Source organism: Impatiens glandulifera, chromosome 3, assembly GCF_907164915.1.
Source record: "Impatiens glandulifera chromosome 3, dImpGla2.1, whole genome shotgun sequence".
Taxonomy (NCBI): Eukaryota; Viridiplantae; Streptophyta; class Magnoliopsida; order Ericales; family Balsaminaceae; genus Impatiens; species Impatiens glandulifera.
In genome coordinates this window covers 3,654,210-3,675,918 of record NC_061864.1, presented here as the reverse complement: position 1 = coordinate 3,675,918, position 21,709 = coordinate 3,654,210, and the positions used below count along the sequence as shown (strand labels likewise).

General features: G+C 33.1%; 4 protein-coding genes across 5 annotated transcripts; 2 read left to right on the top strand and 2 right to left on the bottom strand.

Moving 5' to 3' along the window:
* Window positions 1-3,198: 3,198 nt before the first annotated feature.
* On the bottom strand, window positions 3,199-4,679 carry LOC124929482 (eugenol synthase 1-like). Its single transcript, XM_047469854.1, has 5 exons — window positions 4,452-4,679; window positions 4,247-4,381; window positions 3,936-4,173; window positions 3,640-3,843; window positions 3,199-3,555 (listed from the first exon to the last, which is right to left on the bottom strand). The coding sequence occupies exons 1-5, from the start codon at window positions 4,635-4,637 to the stop codon at window positions 3,389-3,391; spliced, it is 930 nt and encodes a 309-aa protein (XP_047325810.1). The 5' UTR covers window positions 4,638-4,679; the 3' UTR covers window positions 3,199-3,388.
* A 6,726-nt stretch (window positions 4,680-11,405) lies between these two features.
* On the top strand, window positions 11,406-13,177 carry LOC124928639 (tubby-like F-box protein 6). Its single transcript, XM_047468876.1, has 3 exons — window positions 11,406-11,910; window positions 11,988-12,075; window positions 12,145-13,177. Exons 1-3 carry the CDS (start codon window positions 11,560-11,562, stop codon window positions 12,828-12,830), a joined length of 1,125 nt encoding a protein of 374 aa, XP_047324832.1. The 5' UTR covers window positions 11,406-11,559; the 3' UTR covers window positions 12,831-13,177.
* Window positions 13,178-13,567: 390 nt separating this feature from the next.
* Window positions 13,568-14,635, top strand: LOC124928640 (CBS domain-containing protein CBSX3, mitochondrial-like). The gene is made up of 5 exons (XM_047468877.1): window positions 13,568-13,927; window positions 14,030-14,111; window positions 14,189-14,262; window positions 14,360-14,420; window positions 14,493-14,635. Exons 1-5 carry the CDS (start codon window positions 13,658-13,660, stop codon window positions 14,633-14,635), a joined length of 630 nt encoding a protein of 209 aa, XP_047324833.1. The 5' UTR covers window positions 13,568-13,657.
* Window positions 14,636-14,690: 55 nt separating this feature from the next.
* Window positions 14,691-17,867, bottom strand: LOC124928638 (U-box domain-containing protein 5-like). Of its 2 annotated transcripts, XM_047468874.1 has the most exons (7): window positions 17,717-17,867; window positions 17,496-17,611; window positions 17,215-17,263; window positions 16,931-17,116; window positions 16,738-16,845; window positions 15,587-16,641; window positions 14,691-15,492 (listed from the first exon to the last, which is right to left on the bottom strand). In XM_047468874.1, the coding sequence occupies exons 3-7, from the start codon at window positions 17,242-17,244 to the stop codon at window positions 14,892-14,894; spliced, it is 1,980 nt and encodes a 659-aa protein (XP_047324830.1). In that variant the 5' UTR covers window positions 17,245-17,263; window positions 17,496-17,611; window positions 17,717-17,867; the 3' UTR covers window positions 14,691-14,891. The 2 variants fall into 2 exon arrangements, with proteins under 2 accessions (XP_047324830.1, XP_047324829.1); XM_047468873.1 differs by lacking the exons at window positions 17,496-17,611; window positions 17,717-17,867 and having other exon boundaries at window positions 17,215-17,413.
* Between the last annotated feature and the right edge of the window lie 3,842 nt (window positions 17,868-21,709).

Sequence of the window (21,709 nt, the reverse complement as noted above, 5' to 3'; positions counted from 1 at the left end):
ACACCAAATCTTGAACAACAGATTTGAGGTGTATATCTTGCGTGAGTCTCTTATTATCTTTACTGCTAAAAGGATGAACAATATGTATGTGTATCATGCTGAGACTGCTTATGACTCTGTGAACTCTGTGATTGGTGATAAATTTGTTTTTTGACATAATAAATTAGGTCACATGAGTAACAAATGTCAAGAGATTTTGCATAAAAGTGGTTACTTTAGTAGTGATAAATTGTCCCCATCCACTTTTTTGAATCATGTGTGCTAGGAAAACAGTATAAGGTGAGTTCTCCTACCCAAACGTGTCTAAGTGTACCGATAACCTTGAATATGTGTATGCTGATGTGTGGGGTCCCTCTAGTGTTGCTACACATGGGTGGAACCAATATTTCTGTCCATCATTATTGATTACTCTAGGAAAATTTGTTACTTTTGAAACATATAGTCTGATGTTTTTAAAAAATTTAAGGAGTGGAACATTTTGATTGAGAATCAAACATGTAAGAGAATCAAAACTCTTAGAACATATAATAGTCTTGAGTTCTGTAATAACTACATGACTGATTTATGTGCTACCTAGGGTATTAAAAGGCATAGGTATGTGTCGTACACACCACATCAGAATGGTGTTACTGAGAGGATGAATAAGACATTTCTAGATAGGGTGAGAGCTATGTTAGCGTCATATAGGTTGTCTAAAAAGTTTTGGGGATATGTTTTGCATATTGCTGCTTATTTGATAAATAGATCTCCTAGTGTTCTCTTAAGAGAGAAATGTCATGAATATGTGTTTTCAAGCATATTCATTATGTCAATGATGCTCCTAATAAGATTAAGATAGAGCATGTGTCTGTAGTTACTGATCAACCTGCTACTTCATTCATTCAAATGTTGGAAATGTGTCTGCTAATTTAATTTATTCATTCAAAGTTTTGGGGAGATGTTTTGCATACGGCTTCTTATTTGATAAATAGATCCCCTCACTAATGTTAATGATGCTCCTAATAAGATTAAGATAGAGCATGTGTCTGTAGTTATTGATCAACCTACTGAACATGGTGGAAATGTTCTCAATGAGGTGGAGCATTATAATGTGCATGATATTAATTAATGATTTGCATGGTTCAAATGTGTTGTTTCATTCACATGATTTGCCTGATAATTTGTATGACTATCAACTTATAAGGGATAAAAGTAGAAGAACTGTTAGAATGTTTGCTAGATTTAGGGATGATAATTTGAATGATTGCAATTTATCTGAATTTGCTTTCAACATGTTTGAATCCCTAAATTGTAATGAGCCTAGCTCTTACAAAGAAGCTTCGAGGTCTAAGTTTTCTACTGAATGGATTATTATTATGAATAATGAGATGAATTGTTGATGTTAGTTTGACTTTCTCTAAGTGTTCTGTAGGTACTAGGTTGGCTGATTATGTGGATTTCAATTATGCTAATGATAGGGATAATAGAAAGTTTACACTTCATATCTTGCATAAGTTGGAATCTCAACTTCAACCCATTATTGTTTTATCTACTATAGAATCTGAGTATGTAGCTGCCACTGAAACTTTGAAGGAAGCAATTTGGCTTAAAGTTGTATTGTCTAAAATTGGTTTTCTTGACAAAAATGTGGTTGTGTTTTCTATAGTCAATCTGCTATTCAACTTTGTAAAAATCTTGTTTTTTATGATAGAACTAAACACATTGATGTTAAGTTCCATTACATTCGGGATATTGTTGAAAATGACATTATTAATTTGGAAAAAATCCTTGGGAATTTAATCATGTTGATATGGGTACTAAGTGTTTACCTGTGAAAAAATTATTTCATGTCAAAGGATTTTAAAGTTTGACTTAGGTTAAGTTTTTGAGGTTCGTCCTTTGTGGATATGGTATGCTTTGTGATTTTACCTTAATCTTTGTGATTTTTGCATTCTTTGTGCTTTTGCGTTTGATCTTTGTGATTTTCTAGCATGTTTTGTGATCTTGCTTTCAACCTTTGTGATTTTGGTGCTCTTGCCCCTGATCTTTATGACACAAGTTTACTTTGGGTATTCTTTCGTTGGCAATAAATTGGCGATGATGTTTCTTGCGATTCAGTGATTGTGTTTTGGACTGCTTTGGGCCAAAGGTGAAGATTGTTGGATATTTGTTGGCCTAACATGGTAGCCCAATCATTGAGTAACCCATTATATTGGACTGGACCTAACTATATGAAGGGATACTACTCTCTTAATGAGATTAGTGTGTGAAATTGACAACAAGTGAGATGAGTAAAATTCCAATTACATCCACTTTCGAGTTTCAACCAATCGAATTTGAACATTCTATCAAATTATTATTTCTTATCCACGGGACCACTGCAATGCTATGATAAAGAAGATTATAGGGAAGTAAATTATTTAAATTATTCATAGGTGATTTTATAAAAGGGATTTTTTTATATAAAAAAAACTTAATGTGTACGAATAAAATAAAATTTTAAAATATAATATATTTTAATATTTTAGTTATTGAATTAAATAATATTTTAAATAATTATAAAATTAAAATAATATTGAATTATATTATAATTATTTAATTGACCCAACCAAACAAATATAGTGAATGCTGGCTTGCCATTATATTTTGCCCCACCACTATGTTTTACATTTTGTTTGGTATTTTTATTTTTATAACTTAGAACTTGTTTGGAAAAAATTTATTTAAATAAATTTAATTTTATCTAAAAAAATATAGATGGGTGGTAATTTTAAAAATTATGTGTGATTTAAAAAAAAAGATTTAAAGTATATTAATATATAATAATAATAATAATAATAATAAATGTATTTTAATTAATGAATCGAATGATTTAATTGATAAAAATGTGGATGAAATATTTGATTATAGTTGGATAAAAAAATGACTCAACAAAGTTATGTACAAACCACTCAACAAAATAAAAATTAAATAAAGAGATACTTTGTATATAAAGTTCAAGTTAAAAACAAAAGGCACCATGGTGAAATCTCTTTTTTTAAATATTTTAAGTTCATAAAATTAATATAAAAGTTATTTTAATATTTTAAACTTAGAATAACCTAAAATTATTTTATGTTAACATAAAAGTTATATAATTGGTTAAATAAATAGTGGGCTAAGATCATCTATCTAACATACAAAAATGTATTAGCAAATAAAAACAAAAATCGATCTGTATTGTATCAATTTGGAAATTCATATTTAATATATATAGAAAACACTCACACATTTACATAACATTCAGCACTAATTCATTGGTATGCATTACATGACCCTCCAGCTTAATACTGTAATAACAATGTCCAGCAAGCACCTTTATTTCAACACCAAGCTGCGTATGATAAACGAAATTAGATTGAAATATTTCTCAAACAAACGGGTTAAGGTATTCATCGACGGTTTTGTAGTTAACATCGGGATAAAGTTCAGAAGCTTCCACTCCAAATGAAGGCTCGATCTCAAAATAAGTCTGATCACCTTTCACAAACGTGGAGTGGCTGATGCCCAATATGATATTGAGTGGCAAAGGAGAATCTACATTAAGTAGTTCAAAATTATCATCAAGAATAGAAAAACAAATAATTTGGTGAAACAATAGTTTAACTAATAATAGAATACCTTCAATGAGCTTGAGGAGTTGATCTTCTGGAATGTAGGTTTTTTCGAGCTTCTTGTCTATCTTTTTCTCCCATAGGGAGACAAGATCGTTGAATGTAGTTATGTTGTTAGGTGGCTTGATGTAAAGAATCTTATTCAATGTTCTTGGATCATCCACACTTTTTATAGTGTATGTCCCAATGTCTTCTTCTGAGTTGAATACAGCTGCATGCATGCAAATCCAACATGTTATTCATGAGTTTATATATATATCTTCTTGATAATTAAGGCATGATTGTTAGTTAGAAAATACGTACCCTTAACATTTCCATCACCAAAAATGGTAACTTTATCTCTTGGTGGAGAGGTAAGTCCGGCCTGTGCTAAGGTGGGGAGAAAATAACCGGCGAAGAAATTGCTAACCACAATGGTATATGGAATTCCCGATTCTTCAATGGCTCGACGGATCTTAGCCTTCACTTCAAATGTGCTCTTCGCTGGCTCTACAGCCCGGACACGATCAACATCGTTTCCAAATTCAGATGGGAAGAACCTCTGTACATTAAATCCACTCCTTAATTAATTAAACCTTTTAACTTCAATTATAAAACTACATTCGGTCTCTAACCTTAATGTTTCCAGCCTCTTTGATGGCGTCGAGGATTCTGGTCTGATCGGCTAACTGGAACGAACCCACTGTGGATATAACAACATCCACTTGCTTTATCGCTTTCACCAATCCTTCGTGATCGTACAGATCGCCCTGTTTTTTTTCAATCGATTTGTTTTTATGATAATTAATTAATTAAAGAATAGTAAGTACTACTACTTACAACAATTAGGGTAACGCCTGATTCTTTGAAGCTCGCGACGAGCTTGGCCTTAACGGGATCGGAAACGGTGGTCTCTCTGACTAGAGCGAAGGTGGGGTGGCCGGCCTTGATGCTAGCTTCCACCACAAACTTTCCGATGTACCCTGTTCCTCCGATGATCAGAATCTTACTCTTTTCCGCCGCCATTTATGAATCTTCCTTTCAACCACTAATTGCTTTTCTTTTCCCCTGTTTGCCAATTGGAGCCAATTTAAGGATGACATTTGGGAGAGCCGAAATGACAAAATTAGACATTCATAATATTGGAATCTTTTTTTATATATATATATATGTTAATTAACAAAGTAATCGACTTTCTTGAGGGCATTGTCTACCTATAATCTACCACAGAAAAAATAAAATCTAAGCATGAACAATGGACAATGATGAGTCTAGATGCGTGTAGATGAAAAAGTGTCTATGTTCGTCTTCATTTTCTCAATTCCTTCAACTTTTTTAAGAGACAGTTTTACCCTTCTCACCAACTAGTTAGGTTTCTAGAAGAAGAGAAACCCCACCCACCAATAATTATGGAAACGTGAAAATTCAATCTCAATTGTCTCACACCAACTAATATATATATATATATTAAATTATTATTTAAAAATATTCACTATATTGTGTTTTGTGAGTATTTTTTATGTTTAGTTTTTGTGATAAGTCATAACTTATTTTTAGATAATGTAAATTTTTAGTTCATAATTTGTAATAGGAAGAAAATTATTTTGCTTATTTGATTGATTATTTGGCCATTGGCGCATGCATTAGTTTACTTGGTTTTAATTATTTGCATTGCCTCTTTGGAAACATCTTCATTATAATTATTAAATCCTCTCCGATACTGACATTTGAGCCTATCATTAATCCATACCTTCTTATTTAAGGAATTCTTTTTTTCTTATTATATTATTTTTGACTAAAAAGCAGGGCATTAATTATTTGTTTGATCGATGACTTTAGCTAAAGCAATTTTCTACATACAATATATATCTTTATTATATATATTTTCAATTTCGGTTTTAATTTAAGGCATTTTTCATAAAAATTGAACCTTTTATTTCTAAGTTTATTTGATTTTTTGTAGTTGATTTAATTATTAGAATGTTTTTATAATTAAAATTTAATAAATATATTGTAGTATATAATTGATGAAATATTTAATTTGAAACTTAAAACATTAGAGAGATAATTTTTTTAAAAAAATTATAAAATATAATCCAAGACCAAAAAGCCTAGATTGAAGCTCTGAGAGAAATCTTGCCAATTATTTTTATTTCAATCTTCAGTTTTTAACTAAAATAATTAAATTTGGCATGGTAACATATTATTTTGATTGTTTTAAAATAAAGAACTAATATTATCACTCATTTAAACCAAAGCATATTCAAAATTACAAACGATTATCCAAATCTAAAACTAAATTCATTTTGTATGAGTATATCTTTGTATTAATATTTTTTTTATAAGAAAAAATACACCTCAAAATCACCCCCTCGTCAACTTTTTTTAAGTAAATTAAATATATTTAAATAAATCATTTCATTAACCCCACCCAATAGAAAATTAATTAATTAATTAAATTCTGTTTTGGTATATGATCCCATGATCCACATCATCAAGATGTCTCAGATCTCGTAAGCTTTAATTTTAAAGATTCATTGAAGTCAACCATTTTTATATTTTATTTTAGAAAGTTAATACAAATATATATATTAGAATATTATTTTACCAGTTTGGAAAAAAATTATTGCTTTGTTTATATGTTTGTGTGATTTCAAATATTCTCAAACATTTTTGTTGTGTGCATCACACTATTCATATGCGTATAAGGAAGGTATGCTAGCATATATATGATATATAAAAAAAAATACCTAATCAACTAAATTAAGTTAATTTTTATTAATTTTCTTTAAAATATTATATATTTCTATATTATTAAAAATATATTAGAAATAGTAAAAATGTTGCATAAAGCCTCCCAAAAATTATAAAGAGATAGCAAAATAGTTAATTCATTTACTATTTTTTCAACTTCCACCATTCTCTTTTCCAAATTATTTTTCACAATTATTTATCTTCTTAAATATTGGCTAGAGATGCGATTTTTCCTATCCAAAGTTGTTTCTAAACTCTTTATTTTTCTAATTTCATTCTACTAAAAATCATTTAATAATATGAGTATTTGTTTGAATGTTATCATAAATTAATTTGGAGTAAGTTTAAAAAAAATAAAAAGAAAATTATAGATAAGAATTTGAATTTTGTCATTTTTTTAGAATTATAGAATAAAATAATTAATTAAATTGAAAAAAATATATATAATTAGTATAGGTCTCATTTCTACCCTAATAATATTAATAAATAAAAAAATGGTCCTAACCTGGATCTTCTCCCTCATTTTTATGCAATAAAAATTTATTTTTATTTTTAAATAAATCATTATAAAAGGTTGTATAAAAAATTGGGAGATGTAAAGAACTAAAGGAGACCTAACAAATTTTAAGGTTGAGCAACAAATTATATTTTGGAGTAAGAAAAAAAACAAAAAACTGGCGGGCTTATTTGAAGGTGGACTTCAGAGTACAAAAATGGAAAAATAGTCGCACGGTCGCATCCTTTATTGGGCCTTGCAACATTACAAATTTAGATATTATCAAGAGAATATAGTTTAAAAAAAAAAAGACAAATAAGAGAATAGATTGAAAAGGGGAAATTTGATAATATGACCCTAAAAACCAAGCTATTTTGAAATATAACTTTACTAATTTAGTTTTTGTTTTTTAACTTTTTTTTATAAATTTTTCCAATTTTACCCCTCAATAACCTTTTCATTTTTTTTTATTTTTTTTTCTTTTTTCTTTTCTTTTTTCTTTTTTCTTTTTCTTTTTTCTTTCTTTTCTTTTCTTCTTCCCCGCTTTCCCTTTCCCCCGACCCGTGTTGCACTCCCCCCTCCCCAGACCCTTCTTCTTCCATTCCATTCTTCTTCTTCCCTTCCGTTTTTCTTCTTCCCTTCCGTTGCACTCCGCCGATGTTCGCCAAGAAGCCCAACCCTTCCAGCCAGCCTCTTCGTCGATCGCCAAGCCGAACTTCCAGCCAACGACGATCGCCAAACCTCGGACGATTCTAGCCCAACGATTTGAGGTTAGTTTAGGTTTATTGTTTAGGTTTATTGTTTAGGTAATCTTAGTTTAGTTTAGGTTTATTGTTTTAAATGCTGAGAATGCTGAGATTGATATAATTTGAAATGTTGAGAATGTTTGTGAATGGTTTGTGAATATTTGCTTTGCATGTTTTGATTAGGGTTTTAGGGTTTTAGTTTATTATGAATGCTGAGAATGAATGCTGAGAATGGTATATTTGATTAGGGTTTTAGTTTAGGTTTAGGGCTTGGCGTGGGGGTTGGGCGTGGGGCGTGGGCGTGGGGGTGGGGCATGAGGCGTGGGGGTTGGGCGTGGGGCGTAGGGCGTTGGGAGTGGGGGTTCGTCGTGGGGCGTAGGGCTTGGGGCGTGGGGCGTGGGTCTTGGGCGTGGGGCGTGGGTCTTGGGCGTGTCCCTTGGGCGTGGGGCGTGGGTCTTGGGCGTGGGGCGTGGGTCTTGGGCGTGGGCGTGGGTCTTGGGCGTGGGCGTGGGTCTTGGGCGTGGGGCGTGGGTGTGGGGCGTGGGTCTTGGGCGTGGGGCGTGGGTCTTGGGCGTGGGGCGTGGGTCTTGAGCGTGGGGCGTGGGTCTTGGCGTGGGGTCACGCAATATGTAAAACTAATTAATAAGTTTCTTAATAAGTGAGGATAGCTTAGTTGGGAGAATGTCAGACTGAAGATCTAAAGGTCAGGTGTTCGATCCACCTTTGCTGTAAAAGTTTTTTTTTTCTATTGGAAATTTTTTAAACAGAGTGATGATATATATAAACATTGAAATGATTTTGATATGTATGAATTATTCTTTCAAAATGTTTGTGTGTACAACATTGAAATGATTTTGATATGTATGAATATTCTTTCAAAATGGTTGTGTGTACAATTTTTCTTGGGCCAATACTCTAGAATTGTTTACGCTCATACTTATTTCGCTAATATTGTGGCTCATGGTGGTTGGGATGATTGGGACCACATCAGTAACAAGAACAAGTATACATTTTTAATATACAAATCTTAAACATTCATGTACTTTTGATGCATATTATATTAATTGTTGAATTTTCTATATAGGACTGTCTTTTTCGGGGTGTACAAGTGTTATGGGCCTGGGACTAATAATTAATTCAATTTCATTATTTGTTGTGTAGTAATTTATTTGTTTCATTGATTCTTTCATAGATGTTGAATTAGTATAAATAGAAATGAATGGTGTTTGTGTGACTTATAAAAATTACATTATAATCTTCTCAAAGTCATTCAAATAGAAAATTATTAAACAAGCCATTTGAATAATTAGTTTCTAAGTTTCAAACCTATTTCTTTTGTCTATGTTTTGGTTAATGATGAATTTTGTTTATATTACGCACTTGTTGTTTTCCTTTGGGCAAAAAACAACTTATTTATTGCTCTGTGCTCTCAATAATTTTAAGTAAACAATCTTTATATATACAAAAAAATACAAGATTTATAAAATATAAACGAAAGAATTGAGATTCCTTTTCAAGAATAAGAATGTATGTATAATATACATGATTTGCACAATCCCATCAGTGAATTCAATTTACAAATTGTTGAGAGAAAGAGACAACTGAGAAAATAAGTACCTGACTTAATTATAATCCCACCTTCCATTACACACTGGAGGCTTTTCTCAAGTGCAGCAAATAGTACAATATATATTACACAACAATTAGTAATTTGTTCAAATTTCTACTTCATAAAGCTCCATTTTGTGCTGCAATTACAACAACAAAGCTCCATAACTGACCCTCAATTGCACACTGTAATACCTCTTTCTTTTTGCAAAAAACCAGAAGACTTTGTACATTTGCTGATGTTACATAGATATGTATAATAAAAGTTGTTATAGTCGATTAATGCAAGCACAAAACAAGAATATAGATTTAGCAAGGTTCATTCTAGATTAAGATTACCTTCTTAGCTCATATTAGAAACTTAAGTTCACATTCGAGATAATGAGAATGTTGGGTATTTTTCCTATTTTCAATTTTAATTTTGTAAGTTCTGCTTCGCTGTTTCATTAATTATAAAGTAAAAGGCAAAGAAAAAAAAAACTTTTACAGTGAAGGTGGATTGAACACCTGACCTTTAGATCTTCAGTCTGACATTCTCCCAACTAAGCTATCCTCACTTATTAAGAAACTTATTAATTAGTTTTACATATTGTGTGACCCCACGCCCAAGACCCAAGACCCATGCCCAAGACCCACGTCCCACGCTCAAGACCCACGCCCAAGGGTCACGCCCCACGCCCAAGACCCACGCCCACGCCCAAGACCCACGCCCCACGCCCAAGACCCACGCCCCACGCTCAAGGGCCACGCCCAAGACCCACGCCCCTAAGGGCCACGCCCAAGACCCACGCCCCACGCCCAAGCCCCACGCCCAAGCCCTACGCCCCATGACGAACCCCCACTCCCAACACCCCACGCCAACCCCCACGCCTCACGCCCTACCCCCACGCCCCACGCCCACGCCCCACGCCCAACCCCCACGCCTCACGCCTGAATAATAAACCTAAACTAACTTCAAATCGTCCGTTGGCTGGAAGTTCGGCTTGGCGATCGACGAAGAGGCTGGCTGGAAGGGTTGGGCTTCTTGGCGAACGTCGGCGGAGCTTGGCGTCGGAGAAACGGAAGCTGACGGGGGAAGAAGGGGACCTGGGGAGGGAGGTGACGGAGAAGAAGAACGGAAGGGAAGAAGGCTGGATGGAAGTGCAATCGGTCGTCGGGGGAAGGAAAGGGAGAAAGGGGAAAGCGGGGGAAAAGAAGAAAAGAAAAGAAAAGAAAGAAAAAGAAAAAAAATAAAAAAAAATAAAAAAGGTTATTGAGGGGTAAAATTGGAAAAATTTATAAAAAAAGGTTAAAAAACAAAAACTAAATTAGTAAGGTTAAATTTCAAAATACTCATATTTTTAGGGTCATATTATCAAATTTCCCGATTGAAAAGAGGTAGTAAATTATAAAAAATAGTAACAATATGAATTTATTGTTTTTGGTATATAGATTAGTTTTCCCTTATTCATATTTATACCAAAAAAATAATTATATAAGTATAATAATCGAATTGAATTAAAAGAAAGGCGACTAATACTTTATTTTTATTTTCTTTAAAGTTTATTCTTATTTAATAAAATATATATGTTTTTAGAAAGGAAAAGAGTAACTCAAAAGCCTTTTTGAGGAGGCTTGATTGTAACGGACGAATAAGAAACCCCCCGGCAGTTTCGATAGATAATAATAATAATAATAAAGAAGAAGAAAAGAAGAAGACAAAATTTACAAATTCTTCTTCTTCTTCTGACTAGCGCGTGACTGGTGTCTCGCCGGCGTTCTCCAGCCGTCGCCGACAACGGCGACTTATCGGAGATTCCAGTAAGCCACAGTTGTTGCCAGAAAGCACTGGAAGAACGGCGAAATCACCATCACGCGTTTTCTCTTTCTTTTTTCATTTTCCAGGCCTCGTTTCTCTCATCGAGGCAGGCATTGGAATTCTACTTCAAGAAAAGAAGAAAGAGAGCGAGCGAGCGAGTCTTTACATACTTGAAGAAGAGGCCGACGAAGATTTCTAAATCTTTTTGTCCTCGTATTGGCAGACATTTCCAATATTCCTGCACTGCATCGGATCTCTAACACTCGCCATCTGTCTTCACCGATTCGTGTTTCGTAATTTGTAAGTTTCTCAAATTTATTAAGAAATGTTTCGTAATAATAATACTCTTACCAAGTAATTAAGTAAGTCTGAATTAATGTTGATCATCATCTTCACTGCTGTGCTGCCTGCTTCATCATCAACGAACTTGATAGATTCATTGAACCATATAATTGATTGATTGATTGATTCATTGATGTTTCCAATATTTAAATTCTCTGTACTAGCTACTGGAGTAGGAGAAAAAAGGATAACTCTCCTCCGACTATGACAACAATGCTTTACAAGCGTATAGTTCAAGCAGTTAAGGGGCTAAGATTGAGATCAGGTTGTCCTAAAACGAATGGCATTGGGAGATCACATATTGCTCCTGAAATGAATCCATCTGAATCATTCCTTGAACAAGAAGAAGAAGAAGATAGCAAATGGTCAAATTTGCCACCAGAGCTTTTGCTTGATATAATCCAACGAGTAGAAGCCGATCAGATTGATTGGCCTTCAAGGCGGGACGTTATTGTCTGCGCCTCTGTTTGCAAGTCATGGAGAGAATGCACCATGGAAACTGTTCAGACACCTGAGCACTCTGGGTCCATCACCTTCCCAATCTCACTCATGCAGGTTTGTAAATTGATTCTCAATTTTCCTTTTTTTCTTCACTCCTTTTTATCTTCAAACCATTTTGATTCTACTACTAGCCGGCGCCAAGAGGAACTCCGATTCAGTGTTTTATTAAAAGGGACCGAGCAACATCAACATACCGTCTCTACCTTGGATTGACCCCCGGTAGGTCTATCGATCGTTTCTAGAACAGGAAAAGGCGAATTAAATGATGAATTTGGTTTCTCATTGCAGCTATGTCGTCAAGAACCAGTAAACTTTTATTGGCAGCAAAAAGGAGCAAAAGAGCAACAAGAACAGATTTCTTGATATCCTTATCAGGGCATGATTTCTCTAGCAAGAGTAATAAACTAGTTGGCAAACTTAAGTCAAATTTCCTCGGCACCAAGTTCGCTATCTGCGAAAGTCAACAAGTCTCTTCTTCATCCAAAAAGAAAAAGAAGCTGCAGCCAGCGAGAGTTAGCATGAGTAAGGTGGGCAACATATCTTATGAACTCAATATTATACAGAGTAGAGGTCCGAGAAGAATGAAATGTGCTTTCGACAAAATCCCCATGTCTGCTATTAAGGAAGGTGGCATTGCCCCCACCCCGACAAAATTTCAATGTCCTGATACAGGTTCAGAACTTGAAGAGCCGCTTGTTCTTAGAAACAAATCTCCCAGATGGCATGAACAGTTGCAGTGCTGGTGCTTAAATTTCAAAGGAAGGGTTACAGTTGCCTCTGTTAAGAACTTTCAGCTAGTTGCGTCTCCTGAGCCTTATCAAGATATTTCTGATGAAGAACAAGATAGAGTTATTCTACAATTTGGGAAGATGGGAAAAGACTTTTTCTCAATGGACTATTGCTATCCACTCTCGGCTTATCAAGCTTTCGCAATCTGCTTAAGCAGCTTTGACACTAAACCCGTATGCGAATGAATGAGCTCATCTTCAGTTTCATCATCGGTGCGACCTTTTTTTCTTTTTTTTGTCTTTTTGTTGTAAAAAAGAAGGAAATGACTACAATTATTGTGTCTCGTCCAAGGGTTTGTTGTTAAATAACATTTTGTAGTCATTTCCCCTTAATGGGGAGGCAAAAGTTTCATATGCCATTATGGGTTTGAACTTTGTAACTGCATCTTGAGTGAGGATCAAGATTGCTTTGTCTAATATGGAGATTTTACTTATTGTCTCAATTGGGCAATGCATCTATTCCTCTTGGCTTCAAGTTAAAGGAAACTTGTATATTTTGGTCTCGACTAAGATTCCTTCTTTTGTTATTCTGCCATGTTGTTTCTGAAACCTTTTGTTTCATCTTTACCCTATTTGGAAATACTTTTGTTTCTGGATCTGGATCCAACATAGAAGTCGCCAATGAAAATTTGAACTTGGGTTGGGTTCAAATATACCCCGTTTTTTGGCCCCATTTGGAGACACCTGGATACAACAAAAAAAAAATTGGACAGAAATTAAAATTATTTCTAAAATAGGCACATTCAAGACTTTATTGTAGGTTTTTGTTGTCATCAATTGATACGAACTCCACTTTGAAGATTGGCATAATAAAACTTTTAACCACCTATTGAAGAAAAGTATACACCAAAAAGGTGAACCCACCAAGTAAGAAAGAGGAGGGCAGCCATTCTTAAAATCTTTAAAAGTTGACAAAGAAAACATATGAATGAATGTCTTCTCCATAAAGTCCAAACACAGTTCGTATTTATTTCTTGATTTGTCGTTGTTTGGATATCTAATACGGGTGCAAAATGCAAGCAATTTCACAGGCAATAAGATCGTGCAAAGAGATGCTTAGATTTGGAGTTGTATCACATTCTATCTCTAAAGATTCAACTCAGCCGTTGAAGAAAGTGTTGTCAAGATGGGGATGTGTTACTTCCGATAAGACCATCACAGAGAACGGGAGAGGGTTAGACAATACAACGGTGAAAGAAGTACTAATGACAAAGGGAGATGGCAAAGTCAGCTCCTGGTTATGGTGCAGAACCAATGACAGTGTCTATGATGCTATGAAGCAAGTAAAATAATTGTTTTTCCCTATTAAAGCTAAGAATACTTTCTATAGACTTAACAAAGAAATGCTTCTTATTATGGGATAATGAACATTGAACACACCACAGATGGCACATAACGATGTCGGATCTTTGGTGGTGCTGAAACCAGGAGAAGAAGAATTGCTTGCTGGGATTGTAACCGAAAGAGGTAAAGAAACTAACATATTGTAACATTTTTGTCTTGTTTCATGCTTTGCTAATGAGCTAGTGGATAAAAATAAGCAGATTATCTGAAGAAGATAATAGAACAAGATAGGCAACCCAAGTACACAAAAGTTGGAGAAATCATGACTGATCAGGTTACCTTTAAAACATATTGTTTCGACGATGTCTTTCTTTCGCTCCCAGTCCGGATGACAAATCTGCAAAAATAATAATATTTCTAAACTTCAACAGAACAAGCTGATAACAGTGGCATCGGATACAAAGATTCTTCAAGCAATGCAGATAATGACGGGTAAGCTGATTTATTTGATTGTGTTATTAGATAGAACAAATGAAATGCTCACCTCCAAGATCTTGTTTGCAGACAATCACATACGGCATGTTCCAGTTGTAGATGGAAAGATAATCGGAATGATTTCCATAGTAGACGTTGTTAGAGCTGTGGTGGAGCAGCAAAAAGGAGAAGTGAAGCAACTTAAAGACTTCATCAAGGGAGAATACTACTAAAATCTTCTTCACTTCCCCATTGATCCAAATTGGTAGACTAAAACATCATTACACATGCACGATCAAAATCAATTCCACGGCAAATCCCACTAATATCTGTAATGCTATAGGTTGCTAATAAATACATCTTCTTTGTTCAAGGAAATTCCTGATAACCAAGTAACTAACTAATAACAAACCTATTCACCCCAAACTCAATTGGAGTCGTGGTCGAATAAACCCTAGTTTTAAGAGAAAAAACTATACACCATCATTGTTAATTCCACGAGAGCTGAAGCAAATCCCTGGCAGCTAACTTCAAAGTGTGATGATCCCCGTCTAGAAATACATTCGTCAAAGAACGGATGATACTGTCTCGTAGAACTTGCTGGCATCGCTCTGTGGAATCATAACATAAAGAACGGAGAAGGTCCATTGCAAGTTCCTGTTGTTCCTTTGTTCCAACATCTAGAAGGTGGGTGATTGCAGCATTGCAATCATCACTTTCAGCGATCATAGCTATAGCTTCTTCAATATTGCAAAGATTTCTCAAAATTTTGATGGAATAATAATCGTGATCATCATCCAGAAGTAAAGATACTCTTGCAATGTAGTCCAAATATACCATGTGATGAGAAATAGCGCTGTTTTCTGACAAATGAGACATGGTTTTCAACGCAAGAAGTTTGCATTCAGGCCTATGATCTTCGAGAGCTCCTAGAAGCACAAGAAGAACTCCAGACGCCACTATTGCATGTTCAGAATATTTTTGGGACGACACTATTTCCATTACTGCAAGAGCTTCTTCAGTAATTTCATTGGCCAGCATTGATGACAGTACATAAATTGCATCTTCTGGCAATTGAACCATTTCATTTCTGCATGAAACGAACAACAACAATAAAAAATAAACACTTTTCACTTGTAATACTAAATAACTAAAATTGGAAGCTAAAAGAGAAAGAGAATTACCCGGTTGCTTTTAACAACGCCAAAAGCAGAGATATTCCATCTTTTTCTGCTTTGACGTCTGGAAGATCATGAGCGTCATCTAAGAACCTAACTAGATGCACAATGTGAATGACAGAAATGCTGGAAATATTTCTGTGACCATCTTTTACTTTGACATTTAAGTCTTCAACTTCCTTACATTGAAGTACCCATGGGAAAGTGCCTAGTATGGAGAGGAATCCCAAATCAAACACATGGTCAATATTTATATTCCTACGAGGAAATTCAACATTCGATCGACCATCATCGGGATCGATATCTAAGAGATCGCATCCAGAATCCGCATCTGAAGAGTGAATCGACACATTGCTGACATCAAGGCCCAAACCATCCAAAGTACTGAAATGACTGCCAACAGAAGAACCCTGTCTCGATAATTCCTGAAAATTTGGTTGAATACATGGTTTAGAAATTGTAATCCCGTGTTTCTCGCACCAGACAGAGATAGCGTCCTTAATCGCTAAATCTGGAACAAGGGAAAAGTCACTCAGTTTCACACTAGTCTTCGGACATGTTTCATTACCATTAGCAAACCATTTCTCTATCAACATTCTTTCAAATGTTTGCCCATTGGTTGTTTGAACCGGATCATACATTAGCTTGCCAGAGATTGGGCATTTGAATTCCTTGTGAGGCTCATCTACACATAGCACTTGATCCATCTCTGGATTTCCTAATTCTCTTCCCTCATTGATCGTTTGAAATCTTCCAATTAGTTTCCCATACTTCCTCATAAGATACAAGAGGTACTTGAGTATTTTCCTCTTTGGAAGGTCTGAGTCTTTGATCTTCTCCAACAGCTTTCTGATAGATCTTTTCTCTATTAAGACTTCGACTGGAGATGTAAGCTGTAGCCTTATAGCTGCCATTTGAACAGATTGAAACTCGAGCATATTAAAGGAGCTTGATGCTACAACATCCCTCTTCATTAATGATAACAAAACTTTTCCAGCCTCATCCTCTGATGACTCTACTATGAAAGTTGAGACGCTAAGATCCTGAACAATCCTTTCTATCTGCAATTACAGGATTAACTTGCTATGTTTTTATGTATGCTTGGAAGTTGATATCAAAAGTCAATATATGACAAAGATTTTATAAATCCATCAAACCTGTCTAGCCAATGAACATGGGTACATATGTTGCATCTGGCTTAAAGATGAGAGGAGAGAATCCCGTAATCGCTCACATCTCAACATTATCTTATTCCCCATAACAGCCTGGAAACAAAACAAAAAAATCTGTAAACTGTAAAGACAATCATATACTAGCTAGTCAGTCAGCCTTTGAGCAGTAAAGACTTACCAGATAGAGTTTACTGGACTCGGAGCAATAAAGAATAAGCAACTTGGCCCTCTCAATTAATGATTGTAAGGAGCAAAGAGCCTCTATTCCTGATTTACACTTGGGTAGAGCAGACTCCATGTTTGCGAAAATATTTGAAGTGTCGTCTATGAATTTCTTAAGCTTTAGGCACATAAAATGGTGAACCTGTTGCAAGAACCAGCCATATGAATTCTTCATATGGATAAAAAGAAGAGAAATTCTGCAACACAACTCAGAAACGTAAAAAGAAGAACATTAAATACCTTTATTGTCCAAGGATACTGGAAATCCATGACGCCACACGAACTTCACCTTGACATATATGCAATACTGGTATGTTTTCTAAGCATTTAAAACATCAATGAGAATAGCAACCAAGATATATAGCAGTTATCAAATTTGGAAACATCATTTCCGCAAGATTTCTGAACCAGGTGTAGATTCAGATGAAATTATAGGTGTACACTTAAACTAGGTTATTTCCAAATTGTTTGATGCTATAAAAAAATCTTTCTGGGAAACTTGAAATATGAGAGATACTTACATAATAAGAGTGTAAATTGCTCGGATCTTGCCTTAATTCAATAATATCCACACAATAACGCATCCATACAATTAAAGTGTTTCTTCTCCGTGATTTCTAGTTAGCTCTCTCTGCGACTGCAAGCAAACAAACAAACAATTCTATGAATACGAGAGACTCTAACCTAAACGAGTAGCTTCTGAAAACAACAAAGCAATTAGCAAGTCACATGTATTACCTACCTGTTCATGCTGAATCCAACAAGTAAGGAAGAAGAAGAAGAAGAACTTGAACACAAAATTGGCAAAAGATGATGATCGGCAAGACGATGGCACTAGTAGAAAAGTAAAGCCACTCAGCCGGAAGATTTATTTAAACTGCATTTGAAATGCATCGCTATCGTTCACATACACTCCAGTCTCCAACACCAGGTCAACTATAATTTTTTTTATTTATTTAACAACTCAAATTTAATATTATTTTATTTGGAAGCGGTTTATCTGTTATTAGAAGGAAATTATTATTTTTAATAAATTCTTGAATATGGATAATTAATGCTAAGTTTTTCATTGGTCAGTTGTACATGTTCATCACAGGCTACAAAAGTTATCTTATTTGTGGAAATCAACATGGAAGTTGCTATCACGTGAGCTGGCAAGTCTAAGTCACTAAGACCCAAAATATAACCCACCCACATCAAGCAGCAAGGACCATTTATATAAAAGTCTCACATCAAACAAGTCATTTTCTTTTGTTATTTAAAAATATGTTTAATTATTATATATATATATTACCGATGAAAAAGGGAAAAGAAGAGCCAATCAACCTTGAGTTGTTGTCGTCACTGATGTTGAGCCGAAGGAGTATAAGGAGGTTTAGTCCCGAGACGTCGATTGTGATGTCTCGGTATTCTTCTACTTGTTGCTAAGGATTTTGTGAATATCGACGTTGAATTTTGAAAGTTTTTGGATGGAGTCATGGTACTCTCTTGTCGTAGTCTTTAGAGTCCAAGACTGTGACTGAGATTTATTTTGTTGGTGACAACATATTTGAGGTTGGTTGAGCTCACCATTTGGTTGATTCTTCTAGTTTTGAACGTTTACATTTTCATACGTGCATTTGTCCATATCTAAAATATTACTGATTGTTAGGGAATCCTAATTGAAAAAATAAATTTTAAAATATAATAATTTTGTATTAAAAATAACTAGTCTAATCAATTAAATATCATATATAATATTGGAAAGACCTGTCGCTGGCCATAATACTATTGGGCTTTTAGAACTGTTTAATTGTTATCCGTTGGCCGTTTTGTAGCCTTGTATTTTATTTGACTACTTTTAGTGCTTCTTTTATGTTTGATTGTGACACTTGAGAAGTCTTAATCAAATAATATTTTTGTTGCGCTTCTTTTCACAATTTTGTAATTTTTGAAATAATATAAATCAATTATATGATTTCATACCTAACACATAAATTTTATGTTAGACGAGATATGATAACAGGACAATGTCAACTAGTCAACCGTCTAAATCCTTCCTACACGGTTTACTCAAAATTATAAAAAAAATTATAACACCAATAAGATTTGATCTTTAGGTTAGTATATGTGTTAACTTATCATTTAGTCAACTAAATTATATTACTTTTACTAAAAACAATACAAATTTATTATATTAATTTAATAGAACACAAAATATAACTAAACTATAAAAAAAAACCTCAATCTTAAAAAAACTCAATCTTCTCGTAGCCTAAGTGTATTATAGTCACCCACAAAGATTATGATTACTTGTTTTTTTAATGTCTAAATAATATTTTAGACTAATATATATGTCACAGCCATTTAAAAATAATAATAATAATAATAATAATAATAATAATATTAGTTACTTATTAATATTACCAGCTAATTTAACATTTTTTTAAATTATACTTTCGGCAATTTCTTCCAGCTACATGTTATTCTTTTTTCTTCATTTTTTTTCTTTAAGTGTTATCACATTTTATTTTCAAACTCACACTCACACCAACTCTATATATAATTTATAGATATGTCCCTAACCATTCGAGTATAATTTTATTTATATCAATATATAGATTTCATCCAAATATTAAAATTTATTCTAATCAAAACAGTTATAGTACTGCAGTTGTAATTTTAAATTGTAAAAAATAAATTAAGTTCCTCCAAAACAAGATTTGACAAAAGTGAATTCAAACAAGCTAGGTCAAAGACATAGTACTGCAATGGGCATATTCGGAGTACTAACAAACTATGGTCAACGTATAAGTTTGTAATGACCTTTTCAAAGTGTTCATGTTGCTGGTCCAAGTCGAAACTTTTGCTACTTAACTCGCATATTTTCTTACAAAAATAAATAAATATTATTATTAATAAGCTTAACTAATTAGAGGTCATTTATTTATTTATTTGATAAACTAAGAGGTCGTTTGATTTTAGAGTTAATTACTTGAATGGAAATATGATTTTGAATTATTTAAGTTAAATTATTAAAATAATATTTTGAAATTGATATTTAAAATAAAAATAAAATGTAAATAATTTGACGTTTTGTTGGATAAATTAAATGATAGGATTATTGAACTGGAAAGAAGAGAAGTGATCTGTAAGGATTATTTGAATAAAATCAAATAATTGTTTCTAAACTTGCATAAATTTTAAAAAATATTTAATGTAAAATATGATTTATTTTGATAATATGATTAAATATTTTAAATATTTAATATTATAAAAAATAAAGTATTGAAAATTTAAATCATTGTATTTGAATTTAGATAAAATACTACTAATAAATTTTATAATTTATTTTTGATTAAGTTTAGCTTTTAAATATATTTTCATATTTGAAACGCATAATTTTTGTATTCAAAAGGTCTTTAATTTATTTAGACTAAATCCAAATAAACAACTTCAACCATAAAAGGTCAATTATAATAATTATTGTCCTAGGACCAAAATAATAATTATTGTCCAAATATTTCTTCAATTATATTATATTTTTAAAAGTTAAAATATCTTGTAATGATTTATGTATATAAAAAATGATAAATAAAAAATCAATTTCAACACAAAACAATGATATATGAAAAAAAAGTCACAAAATATAAAATTAAGAAAAAATATATATAATACGTTACCCAATAAGTTATCAACTTGTATATCTTCGAGAATAACAATTAACTCTTCGATGGATTCTACCGACTTTGAAACGAATCTAAAAAACTGACATAATAATAGTATTACGAATTATACGTAACAATACAACTATGATCATTAAAGATTCGATAGTTTATTTTCAACCAGATAGTCCACCAGAAAATAATTAAAATGGTGTAAGAACATCCCCATCGGTGAATGAAAATCTGATGTGAAGACAAATTGTACCTGGGTACGGTACATAAATAAAAGTATGGGTATAATTGTTAAGAGAAAAATGAGAGAAACAATATTTACTACTGGTTCCCACTTCACATGTTGTTTACTTTTTGATTAAAAATGTAAAATTATTGTTTTTTATTTTTTTTTAATTGATAAAATGTGGATTTCTTTTATTTGAAAAAAATGACTGTTTTTTCATCAATTGAAAATATGACCGATTTATTACAGTTTTTTTATACATATGATTAGGTTTTTTTTAGATAAAATCTATAAATAGATGCTCACACACTATCTAATTTCATCTCATATTCTCTTCAAAATTGTCTACTTGAAATCTAAAAAAAATGGAAAATAATTCTTCTCAAGATTCATATATCCGTCCCCAAATTTTCACTTTCTCTCCTCAAAAAATATTGTATGAATTAGATGATGTGGACCTGAAATAGTAACAATTGTATCTGAGATGGTTGGGGAATATAGGTATAAATTGATAGGTATAATTTACTTTTGATGTGGTAGCTGATGTGGCACATATTTATATGTATGTATGGGTATAGGATGAGGATGCTCTAAGCATGTCATACAGTCGTTCCAATCTGAATATTGTATTTAAAAAAAATAAAACTATTTCTTTGTAAACATTAACTTTATATTCTTGTTTAAAAAAACAATGGAGATGTGGGTTATCATTTCTCTTAATGATTTACCCATTTTAATATACCTCAATTAGTATTTAATATATTGTGTAAACTAAAATAGCATGATGCATGATTCAGATGACTTGGATATAAAAGGAATCAATTGAACTCTCTTCTAGAGGGGTGGATGGAAA